The sequence below is a fragment of the Eriocheir sinensis genome, chromosome 1, assembly GCF_024679095.1.
Source record: "Eriocheir sinensis breed Jianghai 21 chromosome 1, ASM2467909v1, whole genome shotgun sequence".
In the NCBI taxonomy this organism is placed as follows: domain Eukaryota; kingdom Metazoa; phylum Arthropoda; class Malacostraca; order Decapoda; family Varunidae; genus Eriocheir; species Eriocheir sinensis.
The window spans coordinates 3889373-3909627 of record NC_066509.1 but is presented as its reverse complement, the minus strand read 5'-3'; the positions used below and the strand labels follow the sequence as shown (position 1 = coordinate 3909627).

Below are 20255 nucleotides of genomic sequence, written 5' to 3'. Positions count from 1 at the left end.
ATGATCCAGTTATTACCCGTTTCATATTTTTATTACCTGATTTTTCTTAAAAGAAGCAGCCACTAGTAAATAATTAGCATGGTATGATATGCTTAACACCAAGTTGAAAAGAAAATAACGAATACTTTGTGGTGAGTACACGTACCGCAGTAAAGTGAGATTTTAATGACTACGTATATTTGTAAGAAGTTTAAATCAATTACAGTATAGTTTATAGTACGTATATAGCTGGTGAATGATGTTATTTAGGTCATTTTAGGCTGCTTTCAAGTAACGCAAATGCTTTATCGAGTAGGTACTATAGCCTACAGTTTGTTGAAAATTGATCCGTGTTTTTTTTTTTGCGGGTCTTGAGGCTTTTTTTTTGGGGGGGGGGGAAGGTGGCGCCCAAAATATTCCCGGAAATTTCTATTCGCGGGAGCCCTTGTCCCCTAACCTCCGCGAATAAGGGGGGGCAGGTTTACAGTTAATTCATGTTAATTTAGGTAAAGATTGGTTTCATTAAGCGCCGGTATCTCTTAGCCAACTGTTTTTCTGGTGTCATAATGTCTTCTACCATTCTACAAACCTCCCAGAAAACCACATGAAGGAGTGTTGAGATGGAAAAATGTGTGAAGATTGTGAATACTTACAAGGATGTGATCAAGCTCCTTAATTATCTCTCCCAAGTTTTAAATGATGTCCAGCGTTGCAGCTGTGGTGGTTTTTTTTATACCTAGAGTGCATTTCTGAACCTTCTGAATCTCACAAAATTCAGAATAAGAGAAATGATGGTGGCACCAGAGCCATGGGGACCAACTCATAACTCATGGCCAGCTCTGTCAATGCCAGCAGAGCTCTAGATATGCCCTATCAATGTCTCTGAATGCCAGTACAGCAGCAATGAAGTTTCCCATGACAATGAATGTGGCTTGAGGGAGGCATTGATCAAATGTGGAATCAAGTTTGGTGCAGCGCACCTCTTCGGTTTCACACATCTCACTAGGAGCGTACACTGCAAAAAGACTTAAAGCTCAGTGTGTGCTTCAGCCTGACTCACACTATACACTAGTCAGCCATAGTCTGGACCATGGTGTCTGTGTGGTCTAATTATGTATATAGATAGATATATGTAGACACATACACTCTCTCAATTATTCATTTCTGACCTCTGATGTTAGATCTAGATACCTGTCAATCATGTGTTGTCAGGCACTCAATCTGCTCGTGTGTAGGGAAGGTGAGTGACTCAGGGCATTACAAGGGTGGAATATCAAAACATGATTGTAGATATACTGTAAATAGCATGCCATGAAGTTGGTATTTATATGAGACCATTTGCATTCACCTGCTGAGAACATTCCCTTCTTTAGCTTTTTCTTATTGTTTATATATGATATCATTAGCTTTCTAATCTACTTGTCCTTCCCCTCCACCCCATGAGCTAGAAAGGAACAGCTAATAATTATGATCATGCAATCATACACTGGCTTTCATACTCATATCTAGAGCTAAACTGACACAATATCTTGTTTCCTAAATTTACTTTATCATAATTATGCATACTTCATGTTACACAGTTCTGTATGTATCACCTCCCTCACACTAAGGACACATTCAGACTCCTCCACGGTGTATTGGTTAGCACATGTGCCTATGAATCCATGGGCCAGGGTTGAAATTCCAGCCCGAGTAGTCAGTGTGCAACTCACCAAGCTGTTCATCCTCCCTTTTGGACTGGTTGATAAATGGATACCTGGGGAAACCTAGGGAAGGTAAACTGTGGTAACCTGGATATTACACCAAAGCCGTGTCTGGGGTAATGGTTATGAAAACTGGGGCCATATGTAGTTTTAGCATATGCGGCGATGATATGCCCCTAATTATGCCTTGTGTGATATGTGCATGCTTACACTTGTGGCTGGCAAGACAATACACTGCATACTATTATTATACAGACATGTACCATTTCCATCACTGTAAAAACACACACAGACACACACATACATTAGGATTACTAAAATATTGATAGATTGTCTTAATTATTTTTATTCCAACAATCACCACCAAGTCACCATCACCTCCCTGTAAAATGGACCACACTATGCTAAGCTAAACTACACATACACACACACATCCCATACAAGTACTGTTATCTAGACCTTAACCCTAATACTTCATAACTAAAATTAAGTCTAGTCTAGGTTATGGCCCAGGAAGGTGCAGGTGTTCTCCATTTTGAGTTATCTTATGACACAAACATCTGCTTATAGTACCACTCAGGTAAAAATGACCACTGAGGGTCGTGGCCCAGGTAGGTGCAGGTAATGTCCCCCCCGGCATGCCTCTCAAACTTGTACACGGTCTGTGGGTCGTCCACCAGCACGTTGCTCTTTACAAAGTCCAGGAAGTACCTCACGAACTTCAACATTACATCTGGGTTCCAGTATTCCTGCAGAGATGAAACAGCATTATGCACTTGACTATATTACAATGAGTTAGTTTGTCAAATAGAAAACACAGCACACTTTAACAATAAAATGTGATGAAATAAGGTAAAAAACAAGAGCAGAATTAAAAAACCCGCAGAAACAAGGAATACAGAACAGGAAAAATCATAATCAGTCAACCACTATAAGTAGGTGCTATTCAAATAATGATTCCTAGCAGAAAACTGAATAATTGAATTCAAAGGAAACAATATCCCATAGTATACATATTAAATGACACATATTCAAGATTAACTCTCCACATTACCACACATTGACTTGAGGATCTCATTACCCTAATAAATGATGTATTTGTCACATATGTATTAACTTGGCTGACATACCTGAGCTAACTTGGGGAGCTCCTCCACCTGGTAGGTCCGCAGGGTGTGGATGGTTCCGTAGTCGTCCCGGAAGCCACACACCACCCGCGGGATGCCCACCAGGTAAGACTGGCTCCACCACTTCACCATCTTGTACCTGTGGAGTGGAGTGAAGTGTGATGAAATGCAGGGTTTATACACATGGCAGTTCTGTTTTTTATTTTTTCAAGTTGCAGCAGCAACAACAGGAGTAGTGGTAGTTGTTTTTGTTGATAATGATGATGTTTAGTTGCTTTCTGAAGATAATCTCTCCCTACCTGTGTAGTGTAATGTGTTCCTTCTCTGATGTCACTTCCTTGCAGGTCTTGAGCTCCACAAAGGACTTGAGGTCCCTGTGTGGAGATTTGTAGAGGCTTGGGTCTGCTCCGTCCACCTCGGCCCCATACACCAGTGAGTGTTCCCCAAGGGAGGAACGCACCATACAGCAGTACTCCTCGTTCTCATTCACCCCCTCACTGGGATCACCCCCTATACAGGTAAGAAGTGGAGAGATATATAAGTTATCCCTTGTAAAAAGAAACATGTGCACTGTTATGGGAAACTGACTGAGATTTTAGTTATGAAGTATTAGGGTTAATGCAATAAAGTCTTTCTATGAGGATGCATCTGCATGTGTCAAAATTAGTGGAGACACAAGTGAACATTTTGAGATAAAAGTGGGCTTGTGGCATGGGTGTGTCATGTCACCATGGTTGTTCACATAGCTGGGCGTTATCGCGATAAGTTATCGTGATACTTTATCGCTGATAACAAAATTGGGTTATCGGCCATCCGCTACTTATTTAAATATATATTGGTATCTTCGTTACTTTTGTAACCAAACTAGCGATAATCGCTACTTTTTTTCCGCCTCTCAGAAAAAAAAAAGTTGTTTCCTCCTTACTGTGCATGCGTGGACTGGGCGCCCGGTGTTGTATGAAAAAACTTTGGGGTATGAAATATCTTTGGTGAAGAGATTTCATACTTAGATCATCAACATTAAATCACTAGGTTATTTTTTATGTTAGACTAAAAAATCAATACATCAAAGAGTAAAATCATTTAACTTTGCCCCCAAAATGATTATTCACTACCTCAAATTTGATATTCCATATTCGTTTGTGACCATGCCATAGTATTGAAGGCACCCGGTGTTGTGTTATTTGGTGTCCCATCGTCAAAAGCTGGCGCTTTTGTTTACAAACACTGGTCTCTCGTGAACTGAGCATGTTCAGACCAGTAAGCGTAGCCCTGTACAGTCTCACAAAGCTTTTTAACACATTAAGAGTTGCTGGAAGGCTGAATCAGACAAACAGTACCACCATCTTCACCTTTTCTTGAACGACACTCTGCACATATATACAACTCGTACAGTGTCGTTTTAGAAACAGCGAGGATGGTGGTAGTGGTGCTGTATGTCTGATTCAGCCTTCCAGCAACTCTTAATTACGGTTAAAAAGCTTTGTGAGACTGTATAGGTCTATGCTTGCTGGTCTGAGCATGCGCAGTTCACGAGAGACCAGTGTTTGTAAACAAAAGCGCCAGCTTTTGACGCTGGGGACGCCAAACAACACAACACCGGTTCAGGCTTTTCTAATATTACCGTTCATATGTACGTGTCAACGTGTGGTTTTCAGGTTTTATAAGTTTTCTAAAATACAGATGATGAAAATTTGAATTCATCCATGTTTTTTTATTTGAAATATCAATATAGTATCGTTTTAGCCTATCGGACTTATCGCTAGCTAGTATCGGAATTGTAGCTTTATATCGGCTATCGGTTATCGCCTATATTTGTGTCTCCAGTTAACGAATATCGGTTATCACCGATAAGGTTTTTCATTAACAGTTATCGGTTATCGGGAATAAGGTTTTCTGTTATCGTGCCCAGCTATGGTTGTTCAATATTTATATGGATGGTGTTATGAGAGAAATGAAGGGCAAAGTTGGGAAAGTTGGAGTAAAAATAATAGGCTGAGGGAAGGAAGTAGGCGCTGAATTCAATCTTATTTGCTGATGACACAGTGCTCATTGCAGAAAATGAAAGTGACTTACAAAATTTGGTCAATGTTTTTGATAGTGTCTGTAAAAGGAGAAAGCTGAAAGTAAATGTCAACAAAAGTAAAGTAATGGTTTGTGAGCGGAGTAGAAGTGAGGTTGTGGATTTTGTATGCCCATATAGAGTGGGCTTTGAATATGAAAAAGAATGCAAAATAATTTTGAATGGTGAAGAAATGGAGGAGGTTAATGAGTTTAAGTACCTTGGATCAGTTATGTGTAAGCATGGTGGTACAGAAGGATAGACAAGAGAAAGGGCATTGCAAGGAAGAAAGGTGATGGGGTCTTTGGGACGTATCATGAATGGCAGAATTGTGAGCATGGAGGTAATGAGGGATTTCAGAAATACAGTAATAGTACCAACCCTCACATATGCAAGTGAAACATGGGCCTGGTATGAAAGTCAGAGGTCTAGAGTGCAGGCAGTGGAAATGAGTTATTTGAGGAGTGCATGTGGTGTGAGTAGAATGGATGGAATGAGTAATGAATGGGTGTATGAGCATTTTGGAATATGTCACAGGGGTGAAGGGAAGAAGTGAAGCGACAGACTTTAAAGTGGTTTGGCCACATGGAGCGAATGGAGGAGAGTAAGATGACCAGGAGGGTGTATGTGAGTGAGATAGAGGGAGGGAATGTTAGAGGACGACCTTCAGTGAAATGAAAAGATAGGGTGCAGGAGTACGTTAGGGAGAGGGGTGAAAGATCCTTGAGAAACTTTGAGCAGGCAAGGAGGGAGTGTCTGGATAGAGAAAGATGGAAACTCTTTTGCCGTGGACATCCCCTGGTGGGAGCTCCTAGGAGCAGGCGTCAAAGATGAATGAATGAAAACATGACCAAGATGGTTGGGATATAGAACTGCCACTGTATTTGCTGTGGCATTGTAGAGCTTGCCATGACATGATACTGACTGAACAAAATGATTCACTAGGCAACACTATAAGCTTGGAAGAATTACCATATGAGCAAGGCAACTGGGGCAGATGGTGGGTACTGGTCACAAGTAATAAGGTATACATATATTAATATGGTTAATCATACCAGCCAGCCCAGGGATACAAATAATGGGGTTCCTGACTTGCTTATTGCTGGGTGTCCTTTATAAACACAGATGTAAATGTTACCATAGTACAGTGATAGTCCTACATCATAATTTTTTTTTTTTACAACAAAGGAGACAGCTCAAGGGCACCAAAAAAGTAAACAATAATAAAAAAAGCCCGCTACTTGCTGCTCACAAAAAGAATCTAAAGAGGTGGCCGAAAGAGAGGTCAAAGAGGTCAATGAACCCATCACACTGCAAGGAGGAGTGAGGCTTAACATCACGGGCTGTCAACTAACCGTCTATCATGTACTGCTCAAACTTGTACCCCCACGAGGACATCATCTTCTGGACCTCCGTCTCTGTGACTTCCTGAGCGTGCTTCTCAGCTGTATCGTATGCGCACAGGTAGATGGTCTTGCGGAATCTGTCACCACAGCCAAAGAAGTGCATGCAGTTATTGGGAGAAATGAGAATCAATATGAAGAGCAACTTTGTGACAAGGGAGTTTAGTATATGGACATGACTGTGCAGAGTGTTTGAGTCCTGACTGTGTTGGTAAGAAATGTCTGACTAGGAACCATAAAAATTATGATGACTTTGGGGAATGGATTCTGAAAGACATGAGTAATACATCTACGGAATGAATACTAATGAAGGAAGAATAAATAGATATATGCATGACTTGTCACTAGAAGCAGTAATAATCAGAAAATGTACTTGGTTATGACAGTATTGTGCATGTGTCTCTAAAGTTATGTCTTGATCTCCCGCCTACATATTGTCAGACTGTGGATGCAGTACCTGGTTGCACACACAATCCACCCTTCTCTGCCCTCGTAAGGGGTGCACAGAAGCTTGGTGAGCAGTCCTCTGAAGCAGACAAAATCTGTTGACAGACTAACCAGGCCAAAAAATAAGTACATCTTGAAATGATATGTGATCCAACTTAAGAATAAGGAAGGGTGCCTTAAAACACTGGAAATACGATAGCAGAATTACTGAGAAAAAAATATATAACACCACATAAATCATTCATTATGTAGAAGACATTAATGTGACAAGCTACCACATCTAGTTGCTAAACTTATGCCTAAATTTAAACAGTTTGGACATATGGAAACAATGTTGTGGCCACCATTTGCCCTCCTCCTCCCTCTCCCCAACCCAACACACACAAGCACACACACTCACCATAGCAGTGGGCCGCCAACAGATTTTACGGTGTGAAACTTTGCAGAGTTCAGGAGGATCCAGTGTAGCAAGCGGTCAAGCCTCTCCTTCTTTGTCTCGTCGTAGTTCTTCCTCACCACTTTGTCCATGGCCAAGTTCAAGTCAAAGTTAACCTGGTGATACAAATTTCATCCTTCAGTGACCCAGAATTTAAAAAGTTACATTCATTTCCTGTCAAGAAAAGATTCAAGGTTATTTGTCAAAAGTCTTAATAACATGATGCTTTCATGAATAACATACATCCAACTGTTTTACAATATTTATTGATTTTTCATTCAAGATAATTTGAAAATCTCTGAATCCTGTTGGTAAGCACTGAAATCCCCTAAGATTGAGGTTACAGCTGAGGGAGAGTGAGTGAGGATATAACTATATGCATGAATGCATCATATAACCTATTGTTTCATTTCACGGGAAAAATATCAAACAATAATAATGATATTTCTCTGACATAAGTATTGGTATGAGATAGTAAAATATACTGATTTAAGTATATTTGAGCAAGCAAGGAGGGAGTGTCTGGATAGAGAAAGTTGGTGGGAGCTCCTAGGAGTAGGCGTCGATGAAATGAATGAATGAATAAGTTCTCAAGTTTCTGACACAATCATATAAAAAAAAAAAAATAAATAAAAAAATAAAAAAATAAATAAAAAAAAAAATATAAAATAATAGAAGAAAATTGAACAAGGCCTTAACATGCACAAAGCTCTGTGAGCCAGCACCTGCTTGTCCCCCGTCCAGTTCATGTGGATGAAGTGAAGGTTGCGCTGGTCACGGCAGAAACGCCGATGCTCGTCCAGCGAAAAATCCCCAAGAAACATGGGTTTGCGAATTTCAGTTGGTCCGTTGCCATACCGCCGGTGAGGATGAACCCTGAGGCATGCCAGGGGGGAGGCAAACCTTGGAGACTCGCTGGTCTGGGCCATTGTTGGTACTATGTCGCTCCGTTGCCTCTTGGCTGGAGGGTTGACCAGCTCAGGCCTAAGGGAGGTGGAATGAATGTGAGTTCTGTGTGGTGCAGCCGAGGACCAATGGTGACTGGCTATTGTCCTAAAAATATATACACTACCTCAAACAAAAAGTAAAGCTGTGGCTTGAGCCTGAGACTAGCAAGTAGCTTTTCCAGGAACAAGTTCTCCATATTTTATCCTCATTGCCATTTAGATATGAGAAGATAAGAGAAGACCTAATCCACATTAATCCCTCCCAGTGATGTAAGCATATTTCTCAATACTGTCTTAAGAACTTAATCCTAGGAGTGAGAACACAACTTTTTCCTGAAATTTAAGAGGACATTAGGGTCATACATTAACACATTGAAATACATTTAACCAAAATTAGTCCTCTTGATTGCACACATAATGATTTGTTGGGCCCATAAATCTAACTAAAATGGAAATGAAAGCATCAATGGGCAAGGTGGTAGGAAACAGGGCGAGGCAGGAAGAAAATCTGATAAGATGTCAACAGTCATACATTAACTCATTCAGAAATACATTTAACCATTCACAGTCCTCATGAGTGGATATATAATGATTTGTTGTGCCCTCAAATCTAAATGAAGTGCATAGGAAACCATCAGAGGCCCCGGGCGGGAGGGCACAGGACGAGGGAGGAAGGAATGTGGCAAGATGGCAACTGTTTGGGCCACCTTAGAGTCTTACCTCATGAATGCAGATAAAATAATTTGCTGTGCCCTCAAATCTAACTAAAATGTGTAGGGAAGCATCAGAGGCCCATGGCGGGAGGGTACAGGGCGAGGGATGGAGGAGCCTGCCGAGTTGGTCACAGTTTGGGCCTTGTGATAGTTTTCTCCTCATGACTGGATATATAATGACTTCTTATGCCCTTCAATCTAACTAAAACACATGAGAAAGCATCATAAGCCCAGGGCGGGAGGGCACAGGGCGAGAGCAGAAGGGGTGTGTAGCGAAGTGGACTCAGGTGGTCACATTTTGTCATAGTTATATTTTATCCTAATGATTGCACTTATAATGAGTTTCTGTGCCCTTAAATCTAACTCTACTGCATAAAAAAGCATCAGACACCCAGGGCGGGAGGGGTGTGTAGTGAGGTTGATTCGTTGGTCACATTTTATCCTAGTTATAGTTTATCCTCATGATCAGATATATTATGACTCTCTATGCCCTTAACCCGCAAACTGCTGTACGCCTTCTGGGCGGCTGAGCGGTAAGCTGCTGTAAGCCTTCTGGAAGCGGGCTTTTCAAACAGGCGCCAAAAAGTTTCCGCCGCGGCTTCAGATACTGCCAGAAAAACATTTTTGTGATAGATAAATCTAAGAAATATGCAGGATACAACACATTTCGAGCTACAGATATGTGTATTGTAATATTTACGACACGTTTATGTAACTTAGATATCATTTATTGAAGGTCAATCTCTCGCTGATATAGCCGCACTAGGCGACGCACTCAGAATCTCAGTCCCGCAGCTTACGGGTTAAATAAAACCAAAACGCATAGGGAAGCATCAGAGAGCATGGCGGGAGGGGTGTGGAGCAAGGTTGATTCATTGGCCACATTTTATCGTAGTTATAGTTTATCTTCGTGATCGGATATATAATGACTTTCTAGGCCCTTAAATATAACGAAAATGCATAGGGAACCATCAGAGGGCCAGGGCGGAAGGGGAGTAGCAAGGTGAGCTCAGGTGGTCACAGTTTGCCTTTGTGATGGTGTTCTCCTCGTGACTGAATATATAATGACCCTCTATGCCCTTAAATATAACCAAAAGGAATAGGGGAGCATCAGAAGGCCATGGCGGGAGAGGGCGTAGGACGGCAAGCGAGGTGGTCACAGTTTGCCTTCGTGACGGTGTTCTCCTCATGACTGAATATATAAAGACCCTCTATGCCCTTAAATATAACCAAAACACATGGGGAAGCATCAGAGGGCCATGGCGGGGGAGGGAGTAGGGCGGCAACCGAGGTGGTCACAGTTTGCCTTCATGACAGTGTTCTCCTCATGACTGAATATATAACGACCCTCTATGCCCTTAAATATAACCAAAACGCAAAGGGGAGCATCAGAGGGGCATGGCGGGAGAGGGTGTAGGACGGCAACCGAGGTGGTCACAGTTTGCCTTCGTGACGGTGTTCTCCTCATGACTGAATATATAACGACCCTCTATGCCCTTAAATATAACCAAAACACATGGGGAAGCATCAGAGGGGCATGGCGGGGGAGGGCGTAGGACGGCAACCGAGGTGGTCACAGTTTGCCTTCGTGACGGTGTTCTCCTCATGACTGAATATATAAAGACCCTCTATGCCCTTAAAAATAACCAAAACACATGGGGAAGCATCAGAGGGGCATGGCGCGGGGGGCGGCAGGCGAGGTGGTCACAGTTCGGGCCTCACCGCTCCATGATGCCGTCCTCCTGCGGCCTGCTATGTTGTTGTAACGCCGCCCACTCGTTCATGCCACACGGTCCTGGGTATCCACGTGGTCCTCGGGTCTGCTGGGATGTCCTCGCGCACCTCAAGCCCCTGTTGGTGACGCCGCCGCTCGCCCGCCCATTGTTGTTTGTTTGTGGGGCCTTACGCTTAGGGCTTCACCTTCCTAACGGCATCACCATCACACAAGCTTCTGATGGTGCTGATGGTGAGGACCGCGTTGTCGCTCTCCACCTCCATATTGTCGTACTTTAGGGAAGAAAAGAACAGTTAGGTTAGGTTAGGTTAGGTTAGGTTCGGAAAAATAGTGCCTCAGTTCAGATTGATTGATTGATTGATGGTTTATTGTTGCAAGTAAATAACAAAGGAGAAGGGAGTAACATGCCATCCCAACCCCCAGGCAGTACATATATGTGAAGTATAGGGTATATAATTATAAGTGTGCACTGTGAAGTAACTAAGTGCATGTTGTGAAGTATAGAACTATAACGATCCAGTACTTATAAAGAGTGTTTCGCTTATGTGAGGTTGTGAAGTATATAACTATAATAAACGAAGTGTTGAGAAGGAGCTAGGACCTAAGAAGCGATAGAAAGCGTTACAGCTCTCATGAATAAGATATATAGTGAGGAAAGTTACGTACTTTTGAAAAGGAAAGTGTGTGAATAAGAAGAGAGGACCGAGAGGAGGAGGACTTAAGAAGCGATAGCCTGCAAAGCATTAAAATTAAGAGGGAGAAGTGTGAATTTAAGATTGTGGTGTGGTTGTTTTATAGTGAGGAGGTGATGTCGGGAAACAATGAATTATTCTGTGTATTTATTTTGTAAGTAATTTTCTTGTACACTGTAATATCACCTCTAGGATTAAATTTATTCTTTAGATTGTATTAGCAGGACCACAATGGAAATAAGTATATGGACTTTCTTAAAATAATGGTCGTACGTACGTGTTTCCGGTTCGGGGAGGAGATCTCGAGTGACGGGAAACAAGAAATTCACTCCGCCACGTATCTATAAACAAGTAGTGTATATACATTATTACAAATCGCAAGTTAATGCTGATATACAGCGGAGATAACTTTGATTCTTCCGAGGACGGAAGTATAGGCTATAGCCCTTGAAGGATTCTTCCTCCAAGCTATAGCCGCCATTAGCTGTGACGTCATAAGCTGGCCTGGCACAACAGTAGCAGCCAACACAACGGCCACAGGCGGTTACCTGCTTCAAACAAATTAGTGATATTAGCCCCGGCCACCTCTGATCCAAGCTGCTCTCTTCAGGTATGTTAATTGTGTGCGTTGCTTGTACATTATGACATCAAGAGGATAGGCGGTGGCTGAGTGGTTAGCGTGCGGGCCCCGAATTCACCGTGCCATGGACAACGTCGGTTCGAATCCCCACGCTACCAACTGGGATTTTTCAGTCACCGCCGAGTGGCCTAAGGGCCACTTTCACAGTCGTCTGGTATGAACCGTAACCAAAGGCCCTATACGTGCCATCCTGGTAGCAGCCATTACCATCGCCTCGATTCGCTTTCACAGTCGCTGTTTTCATGGTATCGGCGACTACCAGCGTGGTAATGATCATGGTAAGACGAAGGCCCGTGATTCGGTAGAGTTGGTATGCTGGAGCGGCGGGAAATGTCAACAGTCCTTCAGCTGAGCCGCTCAAATATGCTTATAGCCTAATCTTTCATAGGGATAATAGGTTGAATATGGGTGACAAGTATTAAAGTTCTGTTATATAGCAGATGTCAGAAAGGCAGATTTTTCACCTATATTCATTACGTACAGTTGTTCATTATTTACACTTATTTAGCGACTTCACATTTATTCTTTATACATAACATTACACGGCTGATTTCATTGTATGTATGCCCCATGCATACATATTAGGCTACCTACAGTAATACGAAAGTTTGACCAAGAAGGCATAACAGGTGAATAACTGTGACAAGTATTAAAGTCCTCCCTTCTCCTTTATTGTGTATTTTGCAACAATAAACCATCCTACCAGCGCTACAGGCGGAGATGTAAAAAAAAAAGAAAAAAGACAGGTGCTAAAATACCACAAGGGGAATGACATGTGCAGGAGATTGATCGTGTGCCTGAACAACAACCTCTGACTCCACAGGTGACTATATTTTATCACGTCTGTAGGTTACCCGACAATTCTTTGCTTTAGACACATATGCCTATAAAGGGTAATGGGTAATAGATGTAATACTGTACTCATTAGATAATTAACTGGATTCCTCTCCGCTCTATATACATGAACACACATCAAAACAGCTCCAGTCTAAATTAATGTCCGTACTCATCGGGGGGCCTTGGATTGGGAGTTTATGTGCTGGTTAGGCCAGAGTGATTAGGGCTGGAGGTATTATCACTTTGAAGACTACCGATATTTTTTGAATGCTCATGAAGGTGCATGGAGTAAAGTTTCATATAAATGAGGGTTTAACCAATGAAGTAAAGTGGGTAAATGTGTAGTTTAGCTCTGCCTCCTCTAAATACCTCATAAGCTTTTATATATGTTAGGTTTATAGGTGAAAAAACACTCACGTCACACGCACGTCAACAAGGGCCTCCACTGTCACGTTGTGTTATTTAAGGTGGAAAGAGCACTATTTATTTATTTATTATTATTTTATTATCTGCGCGAACCTCTTCTCATATGGCTTAATTGGTGCTGATTGGGCTACAAGTTCAGCATTACATTTGTGGCATATTGGGTCATGGGAATCTTATTGTAAAAGATCTCAACCATGTTTTCTTCTCTCACCTTCGACTATACGTTTAGTTTTTTCTTCACTGCACCACCTGAGTTGAGCTTTTTCCCTGCTCTCCTTGGTGATGCAAAGCACTTATAAATCCCAAGTTCATATAGATGTATATCCGAGGACAATGGTCACAACCGCCGCGTCAAGCCTAAAAGCACCAGAAATTGCTCTTTACTGTCCCTACAGTGTTGAGACAGGAACTCCAGGCCGCTCGAGTCCTCAAGATCAGTGACATAACTTACCCGTTCATCGCATACAAAATATAGACAGCGTTTGAAAATCATTATATCAGGTACCTATATAGTGGACTGAAGCATCAGACATTTGAAAGTTACTCCACGGAGCGTCAAAATATCGCATGTAGCAATAATTATCGTAGCCTGGCAATGACGCTTCCTGTTTTCTACGGGCTGAAAAGCAGATTGTACGCATAGCAGTAACTGCTTATCCTTGTAAAATGCTAAGGTAAAGTTAGGTGAATACGCAAAGCTGAGCGTGGCCTCGGTGCTCATCACCGTCACAATGACCCATAAGCTTGTGCCGGGAAATAACTAATTACCCGGGACACAGGGCCAGTTTGATCCGGGTTACCACAGTTTACCTTTCCCAGGTTCCCCCAGGTACCCATTCATCGACCAGCCCGAATGGGAGGATGAACAGCTGGGGGGGGCTGTGCGCCGACTGCCCGGAACGGGATTCGAGCCCTGGCCCGCGCATTTTTAGCTAGGCGTGCTAACCACTGCACCACAGAGGCATTATGTAACGAAGAGCAACTACACAAAGGGAAGTAGTCGGTGTTTGCTAATCATCACCAAGACAATATATATATATATATATATATATATATATATATATATATATATATATATATATATATATATATATATATATATATGCATATTAGTTATTAGTACATCAGTGGCTTATGATTGATATCGCAATTGTTTATCATGTAATATTTAATTTGTTTTTTATAAGTGATGATAAAACATGCCCATGGGTTGGCCACTCTCTCGGGGGGCGGTCAACCGGCCACGACCGACACCCGGCACCCGCTGTGTATCCTGTCCCCTGCCGGCCAGGCAAGGGCTCGGCCAAGGAGTCCGGAGCATAGTCTCTAGACTGCCATTCTTGAAACAAACGATACAAACAAAAGTGAGGAACTCATGTGTGTGTAGGGGTGCAAAATATTTTGCTACTAAGAATTTTTTTTTTTTTCGGCAGCCACATTTAGTTACACCGTCAGTGTGTCACGTACAATGAGTAACTTCGCTGTACATTAGACTGATTAGAGGATCCACAGTTGGGGGTAGACTTAACTGGGCACTGGTTAGGAGACCAACCAGCCGTCTCCTCGCTGCCAAGACCGAATGTGAGATCTCTCAGGGAACAGTAAACCCAGAGTCTTTCGAGAGTACACCTGCAAACGCTGGAAGAGAAAGAAGACTTGATTGTCTTCTTTTGAAGAAAGTGAACTTCTCTGCTAGCTGTCGGCGTCAAAATATGAGAAAAAAAAATAACATCCCAAGAAAGTTAAAATGAAGGAGTTTCTCCTCTCTCCTCAGCGTTCTTCTTCTTCTTCTTCTTCCTCTTCTTCTTCTTCTTCTTCTACTTCTTCTTCTTTTTATACTACTACTACTACTACTTCTACTACTACTACTACTACTACTACTACCACTACTACTACTACTACTACACTACATAAAAGATACCTCCACCCATGTTTATTTTCCCGACACATAATCATGGAGGGCTCCAAAGCTTGGAGGTCATTACCCCCAACTCTGTTCGCTAATGACTGTGGCATCCAACCGTATCACTAATACTACTTAGCACTAAACTACTACTACTACTACTACTACTACTGTTTTCACTACTATGGATTGTTGCCCAGAAAATAGAATACGAACACAAAGAATATAGTCTGAATTCCTATAAAAAAGTAAAGGAAAAGAAGAGGAAAAAGAAGAAGAAAAAGGAGAAGAGGAAGAAGAGTGAGTAAAGAAGACTAGAGATAAAGAAATGGAAAATGGAAACAAAAAACAATTAACCTTACAGCCTGATTGATGTTACGAGAAGAGGACGGACTGACAGACATAAAACAGATTTAAAGCACACATTACGATAAGAAACGTATTGCATCACACAGGAAAAAGTGACGTGTAGAGATAGTGTGTGTGTGTGTGTGTGTGTGTGTGTGTGTGTGTGTGTGTGTGTGTGTGTGTGTGTGTGATAATAGATTTCTCCGAACTGAGGATTTAATGGAAGCTTACCTGCCTTGTGGTGGAACTGAATGATATATCGAAGCCTGTCATACGATATCCCAATCCCTTATGCAAGTGTTGACCAGCATCTTCACTCTTTCATCCCTTTCATCGGTAGACTCTGGAGCAGCCTTCCTTTTCCTGTATTTCCTCCTGCCTATGACTTAAACGCTTTTGACCCTCTTTCGGCTTCTCCATCAGCTATTTGCAGGAGCAGCAGCGCCCGTAATCTTCTTTTTTTCCCTCTTTTTTTTCTTGCCCTTGAGTTGCCTCCTTTCCTGTAACTAAATAAATATTCAAGTAAAATAAACAGTAACTTGATTAATAATTTAGCGACTTTTTGTTTTAATTAATAAGGAAATTTTGATTGAAGAACACACGATTTGAGTTTATGAAGTTAGTTTTCTTTTACCTACCTTGCTCTTCGTTTCTCCCCTTCTCTCTCTCTCTCTCTCTCTCTCTCTCATTTTGTTCTTTTTATTCTTATTCTTGTCCTTATTTCCTTCATTTCCTTTTCTTCTCCTCGCCCTCCTCCTCTTCTTCCTTTATTTCATCATCATCATCATCATAATCACCATAATATATCGTCTCTCATTCTATTGTTTTACTATACATATACTTATCCTATTCGTCATCTATTGCTACGTTGATTGAACTGGAGTGCACGACTTTATACTCTTTTTGTCTGGACTGAATCTGAAACGAAATTGGCAATAAGAGGGATTAAGTTTTTTTTTACTCTAACTCTGAACTAATGACGATGATGATGATGACGATGATGATCCGTGTCCTTGCCTCCAGTCTTGCCTGCTTATACCTCTCTTTCATGTCTTCCACGTGTTTGACCTCGAGCGAGCATTGTGCTTTTTTCTCCCCCCCTTACCCCGTCCATTATCCTCTCCACCTCCCTCTTCTAAAGGTACAGTAAAGGTACAAAGTTGGAGGGGAGGGTACGATTGACATGTTCTCTTAGTGAGGTCCGCTTCTGATTGTTGTTGTTGTTCTTGTTGTTGTTGTTGGTGGTGTTGCTGTTGTTGTTCTTTTCTTCTTGTTCTTGTTTTTTTGTTCATGTTCTTCTTCTTTTCTTCTTTATTTATTTAGTATTTATGAATGAATTTGTATATGGATTGTGTATAGCGTGTTCTGTATATATAGTCTTTATTACTGCTATTTGGGATAGATAAAGCTATATTTACATTCGTTAGTGACAAAGAATACAACTGGATAACACGTACCAAGGATACTAAATGTTAAACTCTAGAATCCTTTAACACACACACACAGACACACACGATGAATGAGAGAATGATTTGGTCCATCTACACTCCTTCCGTAATCTCTGTCTGTATAGGTCTTTGGCGTTACATAACTGATACGTCGGCGAGGAACTATTACAAGCACGCTAATACATAAACATCACCGATAACGAAAGAGGGGAACATAAGAGCAATCGTAGACAGAGGAGAGAGAGACGACAGGCATCTTACTAACAAACCGCTGGGCGAGCGACAGACTGCATCCCGCGCGGCGACGCATCACACTCACGCGGAGGGATACAAATCCATCGCCATCACAGCGCTGAACCATTTCCAAACCCTAACAGAGCCTTCCAGTAGCACCCAAACCTCGTATCTGTGCTCGGGGAGGGTTATGAGGTGATAGGGATGATGCATGTGGGGGTAGCTCGCTTGGGGAACTAGTTTTGAAGGGCGGAGGAAGGTCTTTTGGCGGGAAGCGCGGGCGGGGGGGTCGTCGGCGGCTCAATACTTCAGTAACAAGTGGCAGGTGGTGGAAAGTGGAGGGTTGCCGTGCCGCATTCCACTCCCCGAGGCTGTCAGCGGGTCACCACCACGCGCACTCACTCACTCACTCCCATTCTCAACTTTCCTCCCGGCTTTAGTTCAGCTTCCCTCCCCCACGCGATCCTGTCTGTCCGTCTGTCTGTCTGTCCCTGTGTGTGCGTTGACAGGACAGGGAGAGCGATAACCGGGAGTGAGAGAGAACGCGGGGAGGAGAGAAAAAATACCGTAGCAAAGTGAGGAAGTGCGGAAAAGAGGAGGATAACACCGCGGGGATTACGAGAGCAGGAGGAATAGCGAGATAAAAAAAAAGAGATATCGGTGAATAATAAGAAAACACAACCCAAACAAAACCACAAGTAAACAAACAACCCAAACCGAAGACCCATTACCAGTATCAACCAACCCAACCAACCCCTCAACCAAACCCTACCCACGTACCCGACTCAACCTTTTCGCGTAGTCAGACCCGCTAAAACCCGGCACAGTGGAGGGGATACGGAGCCAAATGGCGGACGGGAAGATGGTTTCGGAGACTCTGAAGAACATGTACCCGTCCCAGCTGCCCACGCTCAAGCTGGCCAAGAGCAACGTGCGGCTGCTGGCTTACGGGGTGCTCTACCTTGTGTTCCTGGTGCTCGGGGCCGCCATATTCTCGGCCATAGAGGCGCCCGAGGAGAGTGAGATGATCCGCTCCATCAGACGCAAAAAAGAACTCTTCCTGGCGAACTTCACGTGTATTACAGGTGAGGGATGGAGGGCAGAGGGGTTGGGGAGGGGGTAGATAAGCAAGGTTGTGGTAATGGGGAAGGGGATTATGAGGGTAGTATGAGTATGGTGAGGAAGGGAAAAGGGGTGGAAGTAGTTTAGACGTTAGAAAAAGGAGGAAAGGGAGAGGAAGTAGTAGTATTAGCCTATTAGATAAGAAAGGGTATGGGGAGAAGGGGAAAGGGGTGGAGGCAGTATTAGCTAAGAAGAGAAAGGGAGGTAGTTAGGGTATAGGTCAGTGTTATTCACTAATTTTTGCAAGAGAGCCACTTTGGTTAAACACATTGATTTAGAGAGCCGCAGCTACTGCAAGTTAGCGTAACTCAACTAATTAAATTAATATATAGACGTGTCGCTGATGTTTCCCGTATTAGACACGTATGATTTCGCGCCTAGAACTACGTAGACGTGTAGACGTCGCTGATCAGTTTCCCGTAGTAGACGTATGATTTCTTAATGACTAGGCAGGGATGTTAGAATGTTATCGCTTACGGTGACTTTGTCTTCCATCTCACCTCATGAAAATATATATCTTTCTTGATAAATTATTAAATTATTTTGCTAGGGAGTGTGTTTATTAATTAATTTATATATTTTTCGAGAGCCGTGAATTGAGTCATTGCGAGCCGCCAGCGGCTCGCGAGCCGCGCAATGAATACCACTGGTATGGTAGGTGAAGAGGTATATGGGTAGAAGGGGAAAAGGTTTAGGATAGCTTTAGGTAAGGGGAGGGGTATGGGTAAGAACGGGGAGGAGGTGACAGTAATATTAGGTTAGCAAAGGTATAGGGAAGAGGAGATCGTGAAGGTAGTTTTAGGTAAGAAGAGATATAGGAAGGAAATGGTAAGCATGGGTATGGGGAAGAAAGGCAAGGTGTAGAGATGGGGATAGTATTGGGTAAGGTAGGCTTGGGTGTATACTATAATATGCATGGGACAGGAATGCGTGTGTGTAGGGGGAAGGGGTGTTACTTGCATGCGAAAGGAGGGGAGGGAGGGGGCGCTAGAGCAGTTCGACTCCATACATGTTTCTACTTGTTTTACTTGTACTGAGTCAGGTTCGTTTTGTCCATTGCTTTATTTCGTTAATGTGATATCTATTTAAGTTGTTTGTACTATTTGCAATACACGGTTTAGTTTGGCAAAGCATTTCACGGATATCATTTATTTTTATTATTATTATTATTTTTTTTTGTGTGAGAGAGAGAGAGAGAGAGAGAGAGAGAGAGAGAGAGAGAGAGAGAGAGAGTGTGTGTCTGTGTGTCTGCCTGTGTGTGATTAGCTCTAGTTTGTAAGTATTCACGCAGGTGTTTCGCACATGTAATTAATTAGCGATATTGACCTTATCTTATCTAGAGCGAACCGGAACGTTAATAACCTGCGAAATTCGTAGAAAATATTTGCCTTTCTTTCTTCTTTTCTTTCTCTTTCTTTCCTTTTTTTTCTTTTTTCCTTTTTTCTTTCATTCTTTCTCTATTTTACTTTTCTCTCTTCATTTCTTTCTTTCTCCTTTCTTTCTTTTCTTTTTTTCAATCGTTCATTTATTCATTCTTTCCTTCCTTCTTTCCTTTCTTCTTTCCTTCCTTCCTTCCTGTACTTTCGTTCTTTCTTTCCTATTTCTTGTTTTCTTTCTTTCTTTCAATTCCTGCTCCTTCCTTTCTTCCATCCTTCTTTACTTCCTTTCTTTCTCCCTTCCTTCTTTCTTCCTTCTTTCCTTCCTTCCTTCCTCCCTTTCTTCCATTCTTTCTTATAGTCTACCGTGTTTCGTTGATGTGTATTTCTTTTAAAAGCAACATTGGCATTAAAAAGTAAAAGTCAGGTATTAGTCCCTTTAAAAAAACCCATACTCGTAAAAAAAATGGACGTAGGGAAAATAAATTAAAAAGTTTAGATCATCTGACTGGTTGGTGTACGTACGTGTGTGTGTGTGTGTGTGTGTGTGTGTGTGTGTGTGTGTGTGTAAAGGCTGTGATTTACTAGGAAGTTTTCTCATGTGTGATAAGCTATGAGTTCTCTCTCTCTCTCTCTCTCTCTCCTGATAATTAGAGCATAAACTGATTCACCAAAGA

At 42.2% G+C, this 20255-nt stretch overlaps 1 protein-coding gene across 1 annotated transcript; it reads right to left on the bottom strand.

The window, feature by feature from the left end:
• Positions 1 to 2010: 2010 nt before the first annotated feature.
• LOC127010314 (decapping and exoribonuclease protein-like) lies at positions 2011 to 10796 on the bottom strand. The gene is made up of 8 exons (XM_050884229.1): positions 10540 to 10796; positions 7883 to 8141; positions 7122 to 7273; positions 6732 to 6827; positions 6227 to 6354; positions 3109 to 3319; positions 2813 to 2948; positions 2011 to 2431 (listed from the first exon to the last, which is right to left on the bottom strand). The coding sequence occupies exons 1-8, from the start codon at positions 10599 to 10601 to the stop codon at positions 2228 to 2230; spliced, it is 1248 nt and encodes a 415-aa protein (XP_050740186.1). The 5' UTR covers positions 10602 to 10796; the 3' UTR covers positions 2011 to 2227.
• Between the last annotated feature and the right edge of the window lie 9459 nt (positions 10797 to 20255).

What these genes read in the sequence shown, in the direction of transcription:
- LOC127010314 (XM_050884229.1), bottom strand. Translation starts at nt 10,601, where the DNA reads ATGAACGAGTGGGCGGCGTTACAACAACATAGCAGGCCGCAGGAGGAC. An exon ending in GAGGACGGCATCATGGAGCG is followed by an intron (nt 8,142 to 10,539) that starts GTGAGGCCCGAA and finishes CACCTCCCTTAG; the next exon opens with GCCTGAGCTGGTCAACCCTC. An exon ending in GTTGGCGGCCCACTGCTATG is followed by an intron (nt 6,828 to 7,121) that starts GTGAGTGTGTGT and finishes TGGCCTGGTTAG; the next exon opens with TCTGTCAACAGATTTTGTCT.